This window comes from Pseudophryne corroboree, chromosome 9 (assembly GCF_028390025.1).
Source record: "Pseudophryne corroboree isolate aPseCor3 chromosome 9, aPseCor3.hap2, whole genome shotgun sequence".
In the NCBI taxonomy this organism is placed as follows: domain Eukaryota; kingdom Metazoa; phylum Chordata; class Amphibia; order Anura; family Myobatrachidae; genus Pseudophryne; species Pseudophryne corroboree.
Window position 1 is genome coordinate 218245359 of NC_086452.1, and position 16757 is coordinate 218262115.

Here is a 16757-nt window from a genome sequence, read left to right on the forward strand (position 1 = left end):
TTTTAGATTTTTGAGTCCTTTTTTTACTGATATTTGGTGTTTTGGATTTTACATGCTCTGTACTATGACATTGGGCATCGGCCTTGGCAGACGACGTTGCTGGCATTTCATCGTCTCGGCCATGACTAGTGGCAGCAGCTTCAGCACGAGGTGGAAGTCGATCTTGATCTTTCCCTATTTTTGGAACCTCAACATTTTTGTTCTCCATATTTTAATAGGCACAACTAAAAGGCACCTCAGGTAAACAATGGAGATGGATGGATACTAGTATACTTATGGATTGACGAGCGACTGCCGACACAGAGGTAGCTACAGCCGTGGACTACCGTACTGCGTCTGCTGCTAATATAGACTGGATGATAATGATATAAAATATATATATATATATCACTACTGCAGCCGGACAGGTATATATTATATAATGACGGACCTGCTGGACACTGTCAGCTCAGCACTGCAGACTCCTAAAGTAAGCTACTAGTAGTATCAAGAAGATAGAAAAAAAAAAAACACCACAGGTAGGTGGTATACAATTATGGATGGACTAGCGACTGCCGACACAGAGGTAGCTACAGCCGTGGACTACCGTACTGCGTCTGCTGCTAATATAGACTGGATGATAATGATATAAAAAATATATATATATATCACTACTGCAGCCGGACAGGTATATATTATATAATGACGGACCTGCTGGACACTGTCAGCTCAGCACTGCAGACTCCTAAAGTAAGCTACTAGTATCAAGAAGATAGAAAGGAAAAAAAAAACACCACAGGTAGGTGGTATACAATTATGGATGGACGAGCGACTGCCGACACAGAGGTAGCTACAGCCGTGGACTACCGTACTGCGTCTGCTGCTAATATAGACTGGATGATAATGATATAAAAAATATATATATATATATATCACTACTGCAGCCGGACAGGTATATATTATATAATGACGGACCTGCTGGACACTGTCAGCTCAGCACTGCAGACTCCTAAAGTAAGCTACTAGTAGTATCAAGAAGATAGAAAAAAAAAACACCACAGGTAGGTGGTATACAATTATGGATGGACTAGCGACTGCCGTCACAGAGGTAGCTACAGCCGTGGACTACCATACTGCGTCTGCTGCTAATATAGACTGGATGATAATGATATAAAAAATATATATATATATCACTACTGCAGCCGGACAGGTATATATTATATAATGACGGACCTGCTGGACACTGTCAGCTCAGCACTGCAGACTCCTAAAGTAAGCTACTAGTATCAAGAAGATAGAAAGAAAAAAAAACACCACAGGTAGGTGGTATACAATTATGGATGGACTAGCGACTGCCGACACAGAGGTAGCTACAGCCGTGGACTACCGTACTGCGTCTGCTGCTAATATAGACTGGATGATAATGATATAAAAAATATATATATATCACTACTGCAGCCGGACAGGGATATATTATATAATGACGGACCTGCTGGACACTGTCAGCTCAGCACTGCAGACTCCTAAAGTAAGCTACTAGTATCAAGAAGATAGAAAAAAAAAAAAAACACCACAGGTAGGTGGTATACAGTTATGGATGGACTAGCGACTGCCGACACAGAGGTAGCTACAGCCGTGGACTACCGTACTGCGTCTGCTGCTAATATAGACTGGATGATAATGATATAAAAAATATATATATATATCACTACTGCAGCAGGACAGGTATATATTATATAATGACGGACCTGCTGGACACTGTCAGCTCAGCACTGCAGACTCCTAAAGTAAGCTACTAGTAGTATCAATAAGATAGAAAAAAAAACACCACAGGTAGGTGGTATACAATTATGGATGGACTAGCAACTGCCGACACAGAGGTAGCTACAGCCGTGGACTACCGTACTGCGTCTGCTGCTAATATAGACTGGATGATAATGATATAAAAAATATATATATATCACTACTGCAGCCGGACAGGTATATATTATATACGTATATACTGGACACTGTCAGCAGAATGCGTTTATAGAATAAAAACACCACACGACGATCACAATATACTGGTGGTCAGTGGTCACTGGTCAGTCACACTGGCACTGGCAGTGGCACTCTGGCAGCAAAAGTGTGCACTGTTAAAATATGTACTCCTGTTATAACTGCTCCCCAGTCTCCCCCACAATTAAGCTGTGTGAGCAGTGAGCACTCAGCACAGTCAGATATACAGTATTACATAGATGATGCAGCACACTGAGGGCACACTGAGGCTGAGCACAGATATGGTATGTGACTGTGTCACACTGTGTATCGTTTTTTTTCAGGCAGAGAACGGATTAATTAAACTGGTGGTCACTGGTCACACTATCAGCAAGTAGTAGTGGTCACTGGTCAGTCACACTGGCACTGGCAGTGGCACTCTGGCAGCAAAAGTGTGCACTGTTAAAATATGTACTCCTGCTATAACTGCTCCCCAGTCTCCCCCACAATTAAGCTGTGTGAGCAGTGAGCACTCAGCACAGTCAGATATACAGTATTACATAGATGATGCAGCACACTGAGGGCACACTGAGGCTGAGCACAGATATGGTATGTGACTGTGTCACACTGTGTATCGTTTTTTTTCAGGCAGAGAATGGATTAATTAAACTGGTGGTCACTGGTCACACTATCAGCAAGTAGTACTCCGTCCTAATATGCTCCCCAAAATTAGTAAATCAAGTGTCTCTAGACTCTCTACTCTCTACTCTACTCTAAACGGAGAGGACGCCAGCCACGTCCTCTCCCTATGAATCTCAATGCACGTGTGAAAATGGCGGCGACGCGCGGCTCCTTATATAGAATCCGAGTCTCGCGATAGAATACGAGCCTCGCGAGAATCCGACAGCGGGATGATGACGTTCGGGCGCGCTCGGGTTAGCCGAGCAAGGCGGGAAGATCCGAGTCTGCCTCGGACCCGTGTAAAAAGGCTGAAGTTCGGGGGGGTTCGGTTTCCGAGAAACCGAACCCGCTCATCTCTAATCATCAGTGCTCAGTATCACTGCTCATTGTCTTGTGGTGCTCAGTAATACTACATTACTAATACTAGTACAGTGTCTTGTGCTAATCGTGCTGCTCAGTGTCAGTTCTCCGTAGTATCATCAGTGCTCAGTATCATTGCTCATTGTCTTGTGGTGCTCAGTAATACTACATTACTAATAGTAGTACAGTGTCTTGTGCTAATCGTGCTGCTCAGTGTCAGTTCTCCGTAGTATCATCAGTGCTCAGTATCATTGCTCAGTAGTATCATCAGTGCTCAGTATCATTGCACATTGTCTTGTGGTGCTCAGTAATACTACATTACTAATACTAGTACAGTGACTTGTGCTAATCGTGCTGCTCAATGTCAGTTCTCCGTAGTATCATCAGTGCTCAGTATCAGTGCTCAGTAGTATCATCAGTGCTCAGTATCATTGCACATTGTCTTGTGGTGCTCAGTAATACTACATTACTAATACTAGTACAGTGTCTTGTGCTAATCGTGCTGCTCAGTGTCAGTTCTCCGTAGTATCATCAGTGCTCAGTATCATTGCTCAGTAGTATCATCAGTGCTCAGTATCATTGCACATTGTCTTGTGGTGCTCAGTAATACTACATTACTAATACTAGTACAGTGTCTTGTGCTAATCGTGCTGCTCAGTGTCAGTTCTCCGTAGTATCATCAGTGCTCAGTATCAGTGCTCAGTAGTATCATCAGTGCTCAGTATCATTGCACATTGTCTTGTGGTGCTCAGTAATACTACATTACTAATACTAGTACAGTGACTTGTGCTAATCGTGCTGCTCAATGTCAGTTCTCCGTAGTATCATCAGTGCTCAGTATCAGTGCTCAGTAGTATCATCAGTGCTCAGTATCACTGGTCAGTGCTCAGTGTCTTGTGCTGCATCTTGCTGCTGTAGGGTGCTGTGGTAGTGTCCTGTCACTGTGCATAGGTCATCATCATTCCAGTCACAGTGGTATCTGGTTTCTATCTAGTGGTATCTAATTCCAGACATTACTGCTGTCTAATTCCAGATATATTACTGGCATATAATTCCACACATTAAAAAGTGGAGAACAAAAATTTGGAGGGTAAAATAGGGAAAGATCAAGATCCACTTCCACCTAGTGCTGAAGCTGCTGCCACTAGTCATGGCAGAGACGATGAAATGCCATCAACGTCGTCTGCCAAGGCCAATGCCCAATGTCATAGTAGAGAGCATGTAAAATCCAAAAAGCAAATGTGCAGTAAAATGACCCAAAAATCTAAATTAAAATCGTCTGAGGAGAAGCGTAAACTTGCCAATATGCCATTTACGACACGGAGTGGCAAGGGACGGTTAAGGCCCTCTCCTATGTTCCTCATGACTAGTGGTTCAGCTTCACATGACGATGGAAGCACTCATCCTCCCACTATAAAAATGAAAAAAAGAGTTAAGCTGGCAAAAGCACAGCAAAGAACTGTGCGTTCTTCTAAATCACGAATCCCCAAAGGAGAGTCCAATGGTGTCGGTTGCGATGCCTGACCTTCCCAACACTGGACGGGAAGAGGTGGCTCCTTCCACCATTTGCACGCCCCCTGCAAGTGCTGGAAGGAGCACCCATATTCAAATTGAAGATGTCACTGTTGAAGAACACCAGGATGAGGATATGGGTGTTGCTGGCGCTGAGGAGGAAATTGACATGGAGGATTCTGATGGTGAGGTGGTTTGTTTAAGTCAGGCACCCGGGAAGACAGTTGTTGTCCGTGGGATGAATAAGGCCATTGACATGCCTGGTCAAAATACAAAAAAAAAATCACCTCTTCGGTGTGGAATTATTCCAACAGAAATGCGGACAACAGGTGTCAAGCCATGTGTTGCCTTTGTCAAGCTGTAATAAGTAGGGGTAAGGACGTTAACCACCTAGGAACATCCTCCCTTATACGTCAACTGGAGGGCATGCATCAGAAGTCATTGACAAGTTCAAAAACTTTGGGTAACAGCGGAAGCAGTCCACTGACCACTAAATCCACTGGCATAACTACTGCCCCCGCAGTCCTCGCGGTGGCTTGGGGGCGAGGGGCTGCGGGGGCGCCGCCACTGATTTAGAGCAGATTGACATGCGGACAAGCGTCCGCATGTCAATCTGTTGTCACTAACCCTCCCTGCTGTGTTGGAGGGACACGGAGGGCACAGCGCGCGCCTCTCCCGTGTCCCTCCTGCGTCTCCGGCGGGTCTAATAAAGGAAGTGCCGTTCGTAGGCTCTGATTGGCTCATGAACCGGCACTTCCTTTATTAGACCCGCCGGAGACGCAGGAGGGACACGGGAGAGGCACGCGCTGTGCCCTCCGTGTCCCTCCAACACAGCAGCGGGGGGGGGGCACTGAGGGAGCATATGTGGCACTGAGGGGGGTGTATGTGTACCTGGCACATATGGCTATATTTGGCACTGTGGGGGAATATCTGGTACTGGGGCATATGTGGCACTGGGGGGGGGGGGTAAATTTGGCACTGTGGGGGAATATCTGGCAATGGGGGCATATGTGGCACTGGGGGGGGGTATATGTGTACCTGACACATGGGGAGGGCTATATTTGGCACTGGGGGCATGTGAGTACCTGGCACAGTGGGGGAATATCTCGCAATGGGGACATATGTGGCACTGGGAGCACAGCCTTAGCAACAAGCACTACCCCCTAGCAACGAGCATGACACCCAGTGCATGAAACCCCTGGCAATGAGCATGACACCCAGTGCATGAAACACCTTGCAACGAGCATGACACCCTGAGCATGAAAACCCCTGGCACCGTGCATGGAACCAAGAGCATGAAACCCCTGGCAATGAGCAGGTAATTTAAAAGTAATTAGAAGCCTTACTGTAGGACTTAATGTGTAATGGGCATTGCGGTTTGTGGCATAATGTATTACGGACATTGCGGTGTGTGTCATAATGTGTCACAAGCATTATGGTGTGTGGTATACTATATCACGGGCATTGTGGTATGTGGTATAATGTCTCAGGGGCATTGCAGTGTGGCATAGGGTATAACGGGCATTGCGGTATGTGTCACAGGCATTACGGTGTGTGGTATACTATATCACGGGCATTGTGATATGTGGTATAATGTCTCAGGGTCATTGCAGTGTGTGGCATAATGTATCACGGACATTGCGGTGTGTGTCATAATGTGTCAGGCATTACGGTGTGTTGTATACTATATCACGGGCATTGTGGTATGTGGTATAATGTCTCAGGGTCATTGCAGTGTGGCATAATGTATAACGGGCATTGCGGTGTGTGGCATAGGGTATAACGGGCATTGCGGTATGTGTCGGGAATTACTGTGTGTTGTATACTATATCACGAGCATTGTGGTATGTGGTATAATGTCTCAGGGTCATTGCAGTGTGTGTCATAATGTGTCACAGACATTGTATGTGCTATAATGTATCAGGGGCATTGCAGTGTGTAGCATAATGTATAACGGGCATTGCGATTCCTGTCATAATGTGTCACAGGCATTACGGTGTGTGGCATAATGTGTCGGGGGCATTATGGTGTGTGCATATTGTGTCATGTGCATTATTGTGTGTGGAATAATGTCTAAGGGCCATTGCAGTATGTGGCATAATGTATACTGGGCATTACTATAAGGAGGAAAAATGACAAATAATTTAAGGGGCATGAATCAGGGTTATTTTTCTTTCCTGTGGTGGCCAACGTCTGGGCGTGCAGGTTGCAAAACTGGGGTATGAGGAAGTCTTTTCCTGCAATGCCATGCCCCTTTATGCAAAGCCACGCCCATTCCAACAAAGCCACACCACCTTTTTGCGGCGCCTACAGTGCGTGCATTTTTATCCCTTTGATAGTGCCAATTATGGGGGATGGGGGGGGGGGGGGCGCCGAAGAATTTTTGGCTTGGGGGAGAAAAATTTCTAGTTACGCCACTGACTAAATCCCTTCTTCCTCTTGTACCCAAGGTCCTGCAAACCATACCACTAACTCTCTCAATGTCAATTTCCTCGTTAGACAGGAATGCCAATAGTCCTGCAGGCCATGTCACTGGCAAGTCTGACGAGTCCTCTCCTAACTGGGATTCCTCCGATGGATCCTTGAGTGGAACGCCTACTGCTGCTGTTGCTGCTGGCGCTGCTGCTGTTGCTGCTGGGAGTCGATGGTCATCCCAGAGGGGAAGTAGGAAGACCACTTGTACTACTTCCAGTAAGCAATTGACTGTCCAACAGTCCTTTGCGAGGAAGATGAAATATCACAGCAGTCATCCTGTTGCAAAGCGGATAACTCAGTCCATATCAACTATGTTGGTGTTAGACGTGCGTCCGGTATCCACCGTTAGTTCACAGGGACTTAGAGAATTGCTTGAGGTAGTGTGTCCCTGGTACAAAATCCCATCTAGGTTTCACTTCTCTAGGCAAGCGATACTGAGAATGTACACAGACGTCAGAAAAAGTGTCCCAAGTGTCCTAAAAAATGCAGTTGTACCCACTGTCCACTTAACCACGGACATGTGGACAAGTGGAGCAGGGCAGACTAAGGACTAAATGACTGTGACAGCCCACTGGGTAGATGTATTGCCTCCCGCAGCAACAACAGCAGCGGCACCAGTGGCAGCATCTCGCAAACGCCAACTCGTTCCTAGGCAGGCTACGCTTTGCATCACCGCTTCCCATAAAAGGCACACAGCTGACAACCTCTTACGGAAACAGAGGAACATCATCGCAGATTGGCTTACACCAATTGGACTCTCCTGGGGATTTGTGATATCGGACAACGCCACCAATATTGTGCGTGCATTACATGTGGGCAAATTCCAGCACGTCCCATGTTTTGCACATACAATTAATTTGGTGGTGCATAATTTTTTGAAAAACTACAGGGGCGTGCAGGAGATGCTGTTAGTGGCCCGAAAAATTGCGGGCCACTTTCGGCATTCAGCCACCGCGTGCCGAAGACTGGAGCGCCAGCAAACACCATCAGCTGAAGCAAGAGGTGGTAACGAGGTGGAATTCAACCATCTATATGCTTCAGAGGATGAAGGAGCAGCAAAAGGCCATTCAAGCCTATACATCTGCCTACGATATAGGCAAGGATGACTCAAGCGCAGTGGAGAATGATTTCCATGTTGTGCAAGGTTCTCCAACCCTTTGAACTTGCCACATGTGAAGTCAGTTCAAACACTGCCAGCCTAAGTCAGGCCATTCCCCTCATCAGGCTTTTGCAGAAGCAGCTGGAGAGATTGAAGGAGGAGCTAAAATGGAGCAATTCCGCTAGGCATGTGGGACTTGTGGATGGAGCCCTTCATTCGCTTAACCAGGATTCACGGGTGGTCAATCTGTTGAAATCAGAGCACTAAGTTTTGGCCACCGTGCTCGATCCTAGGTTTAAAGCCTACATTGTATCTCTCTTTCCGGCAGACACAAGTCTGCAGAGGTTCACAGACCTGCTGGTGAGACAATTGTCAAGTCAAGCGGAACGTGACCTGCCAACAGCTCCTCCTTTATTTTCTACCACCACTGGAGCTGCCAGGAAAAGGATAACATTTCCAAAACCACCCGCTGGTGGTGATGCAGGGCAGTCAGGAGCAAGTGCTGACATCAGGTCCGGACTGAGGGACCTGCCAACGATTACTGACATGTCGTCTACCTTCACTGCATATGATTCTGTCACCATTGAAAGAATGGTGGAGGAATATATGAGTGACAGCATCACTGTAATCATGTCAGACAGTCCGTACGTATACTGGCAGGAAAAAGAGGCAATTTGGAGGCCCTTGCACAAACTGGCTTTATTTTACCTAAGTTACACCCCCTCCAGTGTGTACTCCGAAAGAGTGTTTAGTGCAGCCGGTCACCTTGTCAGCGATCGGCGTAGGAGGTTACTTCCAGAAAATGTGGAGAAGATGATGTTCATCAAAATGAATTATAAATTCCTCCGTGGAGACATTTACCAGCAGTTGCCTCCAGAACATACACAGGAACCTGTGATGGGGGATTACAGTGGGGACGAATTAATACTCTGTGAGGAGGGGGATGTACACAGTGAAAGGGGTGAGGTATCGGACGATGAGGATGAAGTGGACATCTTGCCTCTGTAGAGCCAGTTTGTGCAAGGAGAGATTGATTGCTTCTTTTTTGGTGGGAGCCCAAACCAACCAGTCATTTCAGTCACAGTCGTGTGGCAGACCCTGTCGCTGAAATGATTGGTTTGTTAAAGTGTGCATGTCCTGTTTATACAACATAAGGGTGGGTGGGAGGGCCCAAGGACAATTCCATCTTGCACCTCTTTTTTTATTTATCTTTGTATCATGTGCTGTTTGGGGACTATTTTTTTAAGTGCCATCCTGTCTGACGCTGCAGTGCCACTCCTAGATGGGCCAGGTGTTTGTGCTGCCCACTTGGGTCGCTTAGCTTAGTCATCCAGCGACCTCAGTGCAAATTTTAGGACTAAAAATAATATTGTGAGGTGTGAGGTGTTCAGAATAGACTGGAAATGAGTGGAAATTATGGTTATTGAGGTTATTAATACTATAGGATCAAAATTACCCCCAAATTCTATGATTTTAGCTGTTTTTGAGGTTTATTTAAAAAAAAACACCCGAATCTAAAACGCATCCGAATCCGACAAAAATCCGAAAGGGTGGTTTTGCCAAAACTCGTCCGAATCCCAAACACGACCGTGGATCTGAATCCAAAACCAAAACACAAAACACAAAAAATGCCCGCTGCACATCTCTATAATTATAACCTGTTCTATTGATAGCAGTACAATGCAGAACCTATTTTGGTGACTGCTTTATAACCTATTCTAGTGATGGCAGTACAATCCAGAACCTATTCTTGTGATGGCAGTACAATGCATAACCTATTCTGGTGACCGCTGAGCAATGTAGAACATATATTCTGGTGACTGCTTTATAACCTATTCTGGTGATGGCAGTACAATGCAAAACCTATTCTGGTGACTGCTTTATAACCTATTCTAGTGATGGTAATACAATGTAGAACCTACTCTTGTGATGGCAGTACAATGTAGTATCTATTCAGGTGACCGCTGTACAATTTAGATAGTAGATAGTATCTACTCTGGTGACAACTGTATAATGTAGATCATATACTGGTGACCGCAGTCAAATGTAGAACCTATATTAGTGTGTATATCATATTTTAGTGACAGCAGTACAATGTAGTACCTATTCTGTTGACAAAATGTATATTTTCTCACCCTAAGTAGACCCAGGACAATCACCATTAGTAGGACCTTACCACATTTTTCATGTAAAACATCTCAGTCGGTAAGCCCTGAAACACTGAGTAGTGAAAAAAAACATCCCTGATTTTAATATGTGACCTATTACAAGTGCTGTCTTATGTACATATCTTTTCTGTACTCTCTAGGTACTATTTGTGTCAGACGCCCAACACATTGCTCTTCTCCACCATGTATGGAAGACTTGCCTTGTTCATCTATGATAGCCTGTGGAAGCTCATCTGATCCTTGCCTCTCTAATCCTTGCCCAAGGAATGCCACATGCCAGGTTACCCTTGATACAGACACCTATGAGTGCCGCTGTCCTTCAGGTTTCAAGGGAAGAAACTGTGAAATTGAAATGAAGAGATGCTTCCGAAATCTTTGCAGACATGGAGGAGAGTGTTATATTACCGACAGAGGACCCACATGCTTTTGCGCTGTTGGCTACAAAGGGATATTCTGTGAGGCTCCGGAAGATGAGTGTCTTTGGAATCCCTGCCAGAATGGAGCTGTGTGTAGGGACCGGGGCAATGGACAAGCATGTTACTGTGTTCCTGGGTTCCAGGGGGCATTATGTGACATTGAAGTGGATGAATGTATCTCTAACCCCTGCCAACATGGGGGCAAGTGCCTGAATGAGCTTGGAAGATACACGTGTGTTTGTCTGCCAGAGTATACAGGTAAAACCTCTATATAGCACGTGTCAATATTACATCTAAAGCATTGTGAAAACCCCTTCTGAAACGTTGTGTGTCACATTGTACATAGACAAATTATATTGATAATACAATTAGTTTTGGGTGGTGATGCACCCCAGAGTATGACAGAATCACATAGAAAGAAAGACAAGGCAGTATTCTATTAGGGGCACACACACAGAGATACAACAAAATAAAAAAAGGAATTTTATAGGTAAACATTAAAAATAATGATGAAATGATGATGGGTGTGAGACGTTATCCCGGCGGGCAGGATGCTGACTGTTAATATATCAACAGTGGCATCCCACCAGCCAGAATGCTGGCTGCGGTGCGAGTGCTAAGATTCTCCTTGCAAGCTCGCCGCGCTGTTGGCACAGTGGCTCACTATGCTCGCCACAGGGTCTATTCCCATTGTATGGATGCCGTGGACACCCACGAGTGGGAATAGCCCTGTTGCGCCGGCTGCTGGGATTCCGGCATCGGTATCCTGAACGTCGGAATCCCATCAGGCTGCATTTTAACTACATCCCGATTAATGAAGTACTAATTAAAGATAGCTTTAAAATCACTCTTATGCGTAACTAATGTTTCCGAATAATGATACTCTCATGTATTAATTGTACAATTTAGGGCAGATCATATATCTGGCAGGACACCTTCAGAAAAGCATTCATGAACGCACAATGGTGGTCATTCCGAGTTGTTCGCTCGGTAATTTTCTTCGCATCGCAGCGAATTTCCGCTAATTGCGAAATGCGCAATGTTCGCACTGCGCCAAGTAAATTTGCTATGCAGTTAGGAATTTTACTCACGGCATTACGAGGTTTTTTCTTCGTTCTGGTGATCGTAATGTAATTGACAGGAAGTGGGTGTTTCTGGGCGGAAACTGGCCGTTTTATGGGTGTGTGTGAAAAAACGCTGCCGTTTCTGGGAAAAACGCGGGAGTGTCTGAAGAAACGGGGGAGTGTCTGGGCGAACGCTGGGAGTGTTTGTGACGTCAAACCAGGAACGAAACTGACTGAACTGATCGCAGTTGCCAAGTAAGTGTGGAGCTACTCAGAAACTGCTAAGAAGTGTCTATTCGCAATTCTGCTAATCTTTCGTTCGCAATTTTACTATGCTAAGATTCACTCCCAGTAGGCGGTGGCTTAGCGTGTGCAAAGCTGCTAAAAGCAGCTTGCGAGCGAACAACTCGGAATGAGGGCCAATGGCCCTGATTCTGAGTTGTTCGCTCGCTAGCTACTTTTAGCAGCATTGCAAAGGCTAGGCCGCCGCCCTCTGGGAGTGTATCTTATCTTAGCAGAATTGCGAACGAAAGATTAGCAGAATTGCTACTAAATAATTCCTTGCAGTTTCTGAGTAGCTCCAGACCTACTCCTAGATTGCGATCACTGCAGACTGTTTAGTTCCTGGTTTGACGTCACAAACACGCCCTGCGTTCGGCCAGCCACTCCCCCGTTTCTCCAGCCACTCCTGCGTTTTTACCTGGCACGCCTGCGTTTCTTAGCATACTACCTGAAAACGCCAAGTTGCCGCCCAGAAACACCCACTTCCTGTCAATCACACAAAAAACGTCGCTCGAGCATATGCAAATCTCCAAAGTTTTGTGTTAAATAACTTAGCGCATGCGTGCTGCGTACCATGCGCATGCGCATTTTCCACCTAATCGCTGCGTTGCGAAAAACGGCAACGAGCGAACAACTCGGAATGACCACCAATGTGGATAATTCAGAGTTGATCACAGCAGCAAATTTGTTAGCAGTTGGGCAAAACCATGTGCACTGCAGGAGGGGGCAGATATAACATTTGCAGAGAGAGTTAGATTTGGGTGGGTTATTTTGTTTCTGTGCAGGGTAAATACTGGCTGCTTTATTTATACACTGCAATTTAGATTTCAGTTTGAACACACCCCACCCAAATCTATCTCTCTGTACATGTTATATCTGCCCACCCTGCAGTGCACATGGGGGGTCATTCCGACCCGATCGCTCGCTGCAGTTTGTCGCAGCGCAGCGATCAGGTCGGAACTGCGCATGCGTCGGCGCATGGCAGCTGTTTGTGCCTAGTGATCGCCTCTGAGGTAGAGGCGGTCGCTGGGCGGGAGGGGGCTGGACGGCGGCGTTAAGACGCCGTTTAGGGGGAGCGGTCCGGCCAACACAGACGTGGCCGGACCATTAGGGGGGCGGGCTACGGCGGCTGCGTGACGTCTCATGCAGCCACTGCGGCCAGCGACAGCGACGAACGACTCCCAGCCAGCCGCAGGAGCTGCGCTGACTGGGAGTTACTCCAGAAATACAAAAGCATCGCCGCTGTGCGATTCTCTTGTGTTTGTGCGTTTTGTGTTTGTGCGGGAGGGGGGGGGGGGGGGCGGCACTGACATGCGGGGCGGACTAGCCCTGTGCTGGGCGTCCACCTGCATGTTAGCACAGCTACGATCAACTCAGAATGACCCCCATGGTTTTGCCCAACTGCTAACAAATTTGCTGCTGCGATCAACTCTGAATTACCCCCAATGTATTTTCATATGTTACAAGCTCTCTGTATTTATAGATATATTATTGCCTTTGTGTGGGATCCACTGGTCATACAGTATTAATCTGTATTGCCAATAAACACAATAATAGGAATTTAATTACCTACCGGTAGAGGATGCTGGGGTCCACATTAGTACCATGGGGTATAGACGGGTCAACTAGGAGCCACTGGCACTTTAAGAGTTTGAGAGTGTAGGCTGGCTCCTCCCTCTAAGCCCCTCCTACCAGACTCTGAGAGAAGGATTTTACCAGTGGTGCAAGTAGAAATATTTTCTTAGTGGTACTGAATGCAGAAAAATGGGCGTGGCCATGTGTTGTAAGGGGCGTGGCCACATACTGCTAGTGGGAGTGGCTACATGACACAGCCCCCTTTTTTGGGGGGGGGTATCTGGAGGCAAGGCTAAAAATATATAGTTATGTCTCCAGTATAATAGAAATATATAGTGATACCTCCATTATAATAGAACGATATAGTAATAATGCCCCCCAATTTAATAACAATATATAGTAAAGCCTCCATTATAACAGGAAAATACAGCCACTGTCGCACTCCCAGTAACCCGACAAAGAGGAGCCACCATGCTGCCAAGCACCATGGTCTTGTTGCTTTGTGGTACATTATAATTGTGGTAATGGCAAAGTGTGTGGCAGGTGGTACTGCGTACCCGCTGCCAAATTCTTAAGGGTACTCCGTACCCGAGCGTACCCGCATACTTGCACCGCTGGATTTTACACAGATAGTGGCATGATTCACACCAGCTCACACACAAGGCAAACCAAGCTAACTAGCTTGAAACATCAGCAAAGGCTGAACAATATTACTTACCAAGTAACAAAACAGTACTTAACGAAGAACTAAGCAGTACTGAACTAAGTAACCACTGCATGATCACGAAGCGCTGGGCGGGAGCCCAGCATCCTCTACGGACTACGAGAAAATGATTTACCGGTAGGTAAATAAAATCCTATCTCCTCTTACGTCCTAGAGGATGCTGGGGTTCACATTAGTACCAAGGGGATGTACCAAAGCTCCCAGAACGGGAGGGAGAGCGTGGAGGCTCCTGCAGAACTGATTGACCAAACTTCAGGTCCGGACCCAGACCAAGTAGCTGCTCGGCAAAGCTGTAAAGCCGAGACACCCCGGGCAGCCGCCCAGGAAGAACCCACCTTATGAGTAGAGTGGCCTTAACAGACTTAGGACACGGCAATCCTGCTGTAGCATATGCATGCTAAATAGTGAAGCTGATACAGCAAGAGATCGTCTGCTTAGAAGCAGGACACCCAAGTTTCTTGGGATCATACAGGACAGAGAGTCCGATTTTCTGTGACGAGCAGTCCTCTTCACATAGATTTTCAGAGCCCTTACATCATCCAAGGACTTTGAGTCAGCAGCAACTGGCACCACAATAGGTTGGTTGATATGAAATGCCGACACAACCTTCGGAAGGAACTGCTGACGTGTCCGGAGCTCAGCTCTATCTTCATGGAAGATCAGGTAGGGGCTCTTACAAGACAAAGCCCCCAGCTCTGACACACATCTAGCAGAAGCTAAGGCCAACAAAGTGACAGCCTTCCACGTGAGAAATTTGACCTCAACCTCCGTTAGAGGCTCGAACCAATCCGATTGGAGGAATTGTAACACCACGTTAAGATCCCAAGGCGCCGTAGACGGCACAAAGGGAGGCTGGATGTGCAGAACCCCTGTCAGAAAAGTCTGAACCTCAGGGAGGGAAGCCAACTGTTTCAGGAAGAAAATGGATAGGGGCGAAATCTGGACCTTTACGGATCCCAACCTCAAGCCCCTATCCACACCTGATTGCAGGAAGAGGCCATCCCAGTTGAAACTCCACCATAGGAAACTTCTTGGACTCACACCAAGATACATATTTTTTCCAAATACGATGGTAATGTTTAGATATTACGCCATTCCTAGCCTGTATCAGGGTAGGAATAACCTTGTTCGGAATGTCCTTCTGAGCTAATATCTGGCGTTCAACCTGCATGCCATCAAACGTAGCCCTGGTAAGTCTTGATAAGAGAACGGCCCCTGGAGCAGCAGGTCCTCCCGAAGAGGAAGAGGCCTCGGCTATTCTAGCAGTAGATCCAGAAGAACCGCGTACCGAACCGTTCTTGGCCAGTCTGGAGCAATGAGGATTGCCTGAACTCTTGTTCTCCTTATGAGTCTTAGAACTCTTGGAATGGAAGTGGAGGAAACATGTACACTGACTGGAATACCCACGGAGTCACTAGGGCGTGCACCATCACAGCTTGCGGGTCCCTCGACCTGGAACAATACAGCTGAAGCTTCTTGTTGAGACGAGAGGTCGTCATGTCTATTTGAGGTACACCCCAAAGATCTGTTACCTCCGTGAACACCTCCGGATGGAGTCCCTACTCTCCTGGATGGAGATCCTGTCTGCTGAGGAAGCCCGCTTCCCAGTTGTCTACTCCCGGAATGAAGATAGCTGACATCGCCAACACGTGTTTTTCTGCCCAGAGGATGATTCTTGCTGCCTCTGACATTGCAGCTCTGCTCTTCGTTCCGCCCTGTCTGTTTATGTAAGCCACCGTCGTTTCATTGTCCGACTGCACCTGAATGGCTTGATCTCGCAGAAGATGGGCCGCTTGGAGAAGACCGTTGTAGGCGGCTCTTAGTTCCAGAATGTTTATGGAAGGCTGGATTCCAGGCATGACCACCTTCCTTGGAAGGTTACCCCCTGAGTGATTTGCGCCCCAGCCCTGGAGACTCGCATCCGTGGTTAGAAGGATCCAGTCCTGAATCCCGAACCTGCAGCCCTCCAGAAGGTGAGGTAGTTGTAGCCACCAGAGGAGTGAAATCCTGGCTTTCGGCGACATACGTATTCTCTGGTGCATGTGTAGATGAGATCCTGACCACTTGTCCAGGAGATCCAGCTGGAAGGGCCGAACATGAAACCTTCCATACTGTAGAGCCTCTAAAGAGGCTACCATCTACCCCAGAAGGCGAATGCACTGATGAACCAAAACCCGGGCTGGCTTCAGGACATCCCGGACCATTGTTTGTATCGCCAATGCTTTCTCCTCCGGGAGAAACACCCACTGCACTTCTGTGTCAGGGATCATTCCCAGAAAAGACAACCTCCTGGTCGGCTCCAAATTTGATTTTGGAAGGTTCAGGATCCAACCGTGTTCCCTGAGCAGATGAGTCGTGAGAACAATGGACTGCAACAACTTCTCCCTGGATGATGCCTTTATCAGCAGATCGTCCAGATATGGGATTATGTTCACCCCTTGTCTG

At 46.8% G+C, this 16757-nt stretch overlaps 1 protein-coding gene across 2 annotated transcripts in view; it reads left to right on the forward strand.

Moving 5' to 3' along the window:
• Nucleotides 1-16757, forward strand: part of CRB1 (crumbs cell polarity complex component 1) — a 307060-nt gene that overhangs the window by 85951 nt on the left and 204352 nt on the right. For both annotated transcript variants that reach the window (XR_010186785.1, XM_063940122.1), the window contains exon 2: nt 10392-10925. Coding sequence is in view for 1 of the 2 variants with exons in the window: in XM_063940122.1 (XP_063796192.1) it covers nt 10392-10925 (534 nt within the window). In the remaining variant the exon portion in view is untranslated. The remainder of the gene's footprint in view (nt 1-10391; nt 10926-16757) is intronic.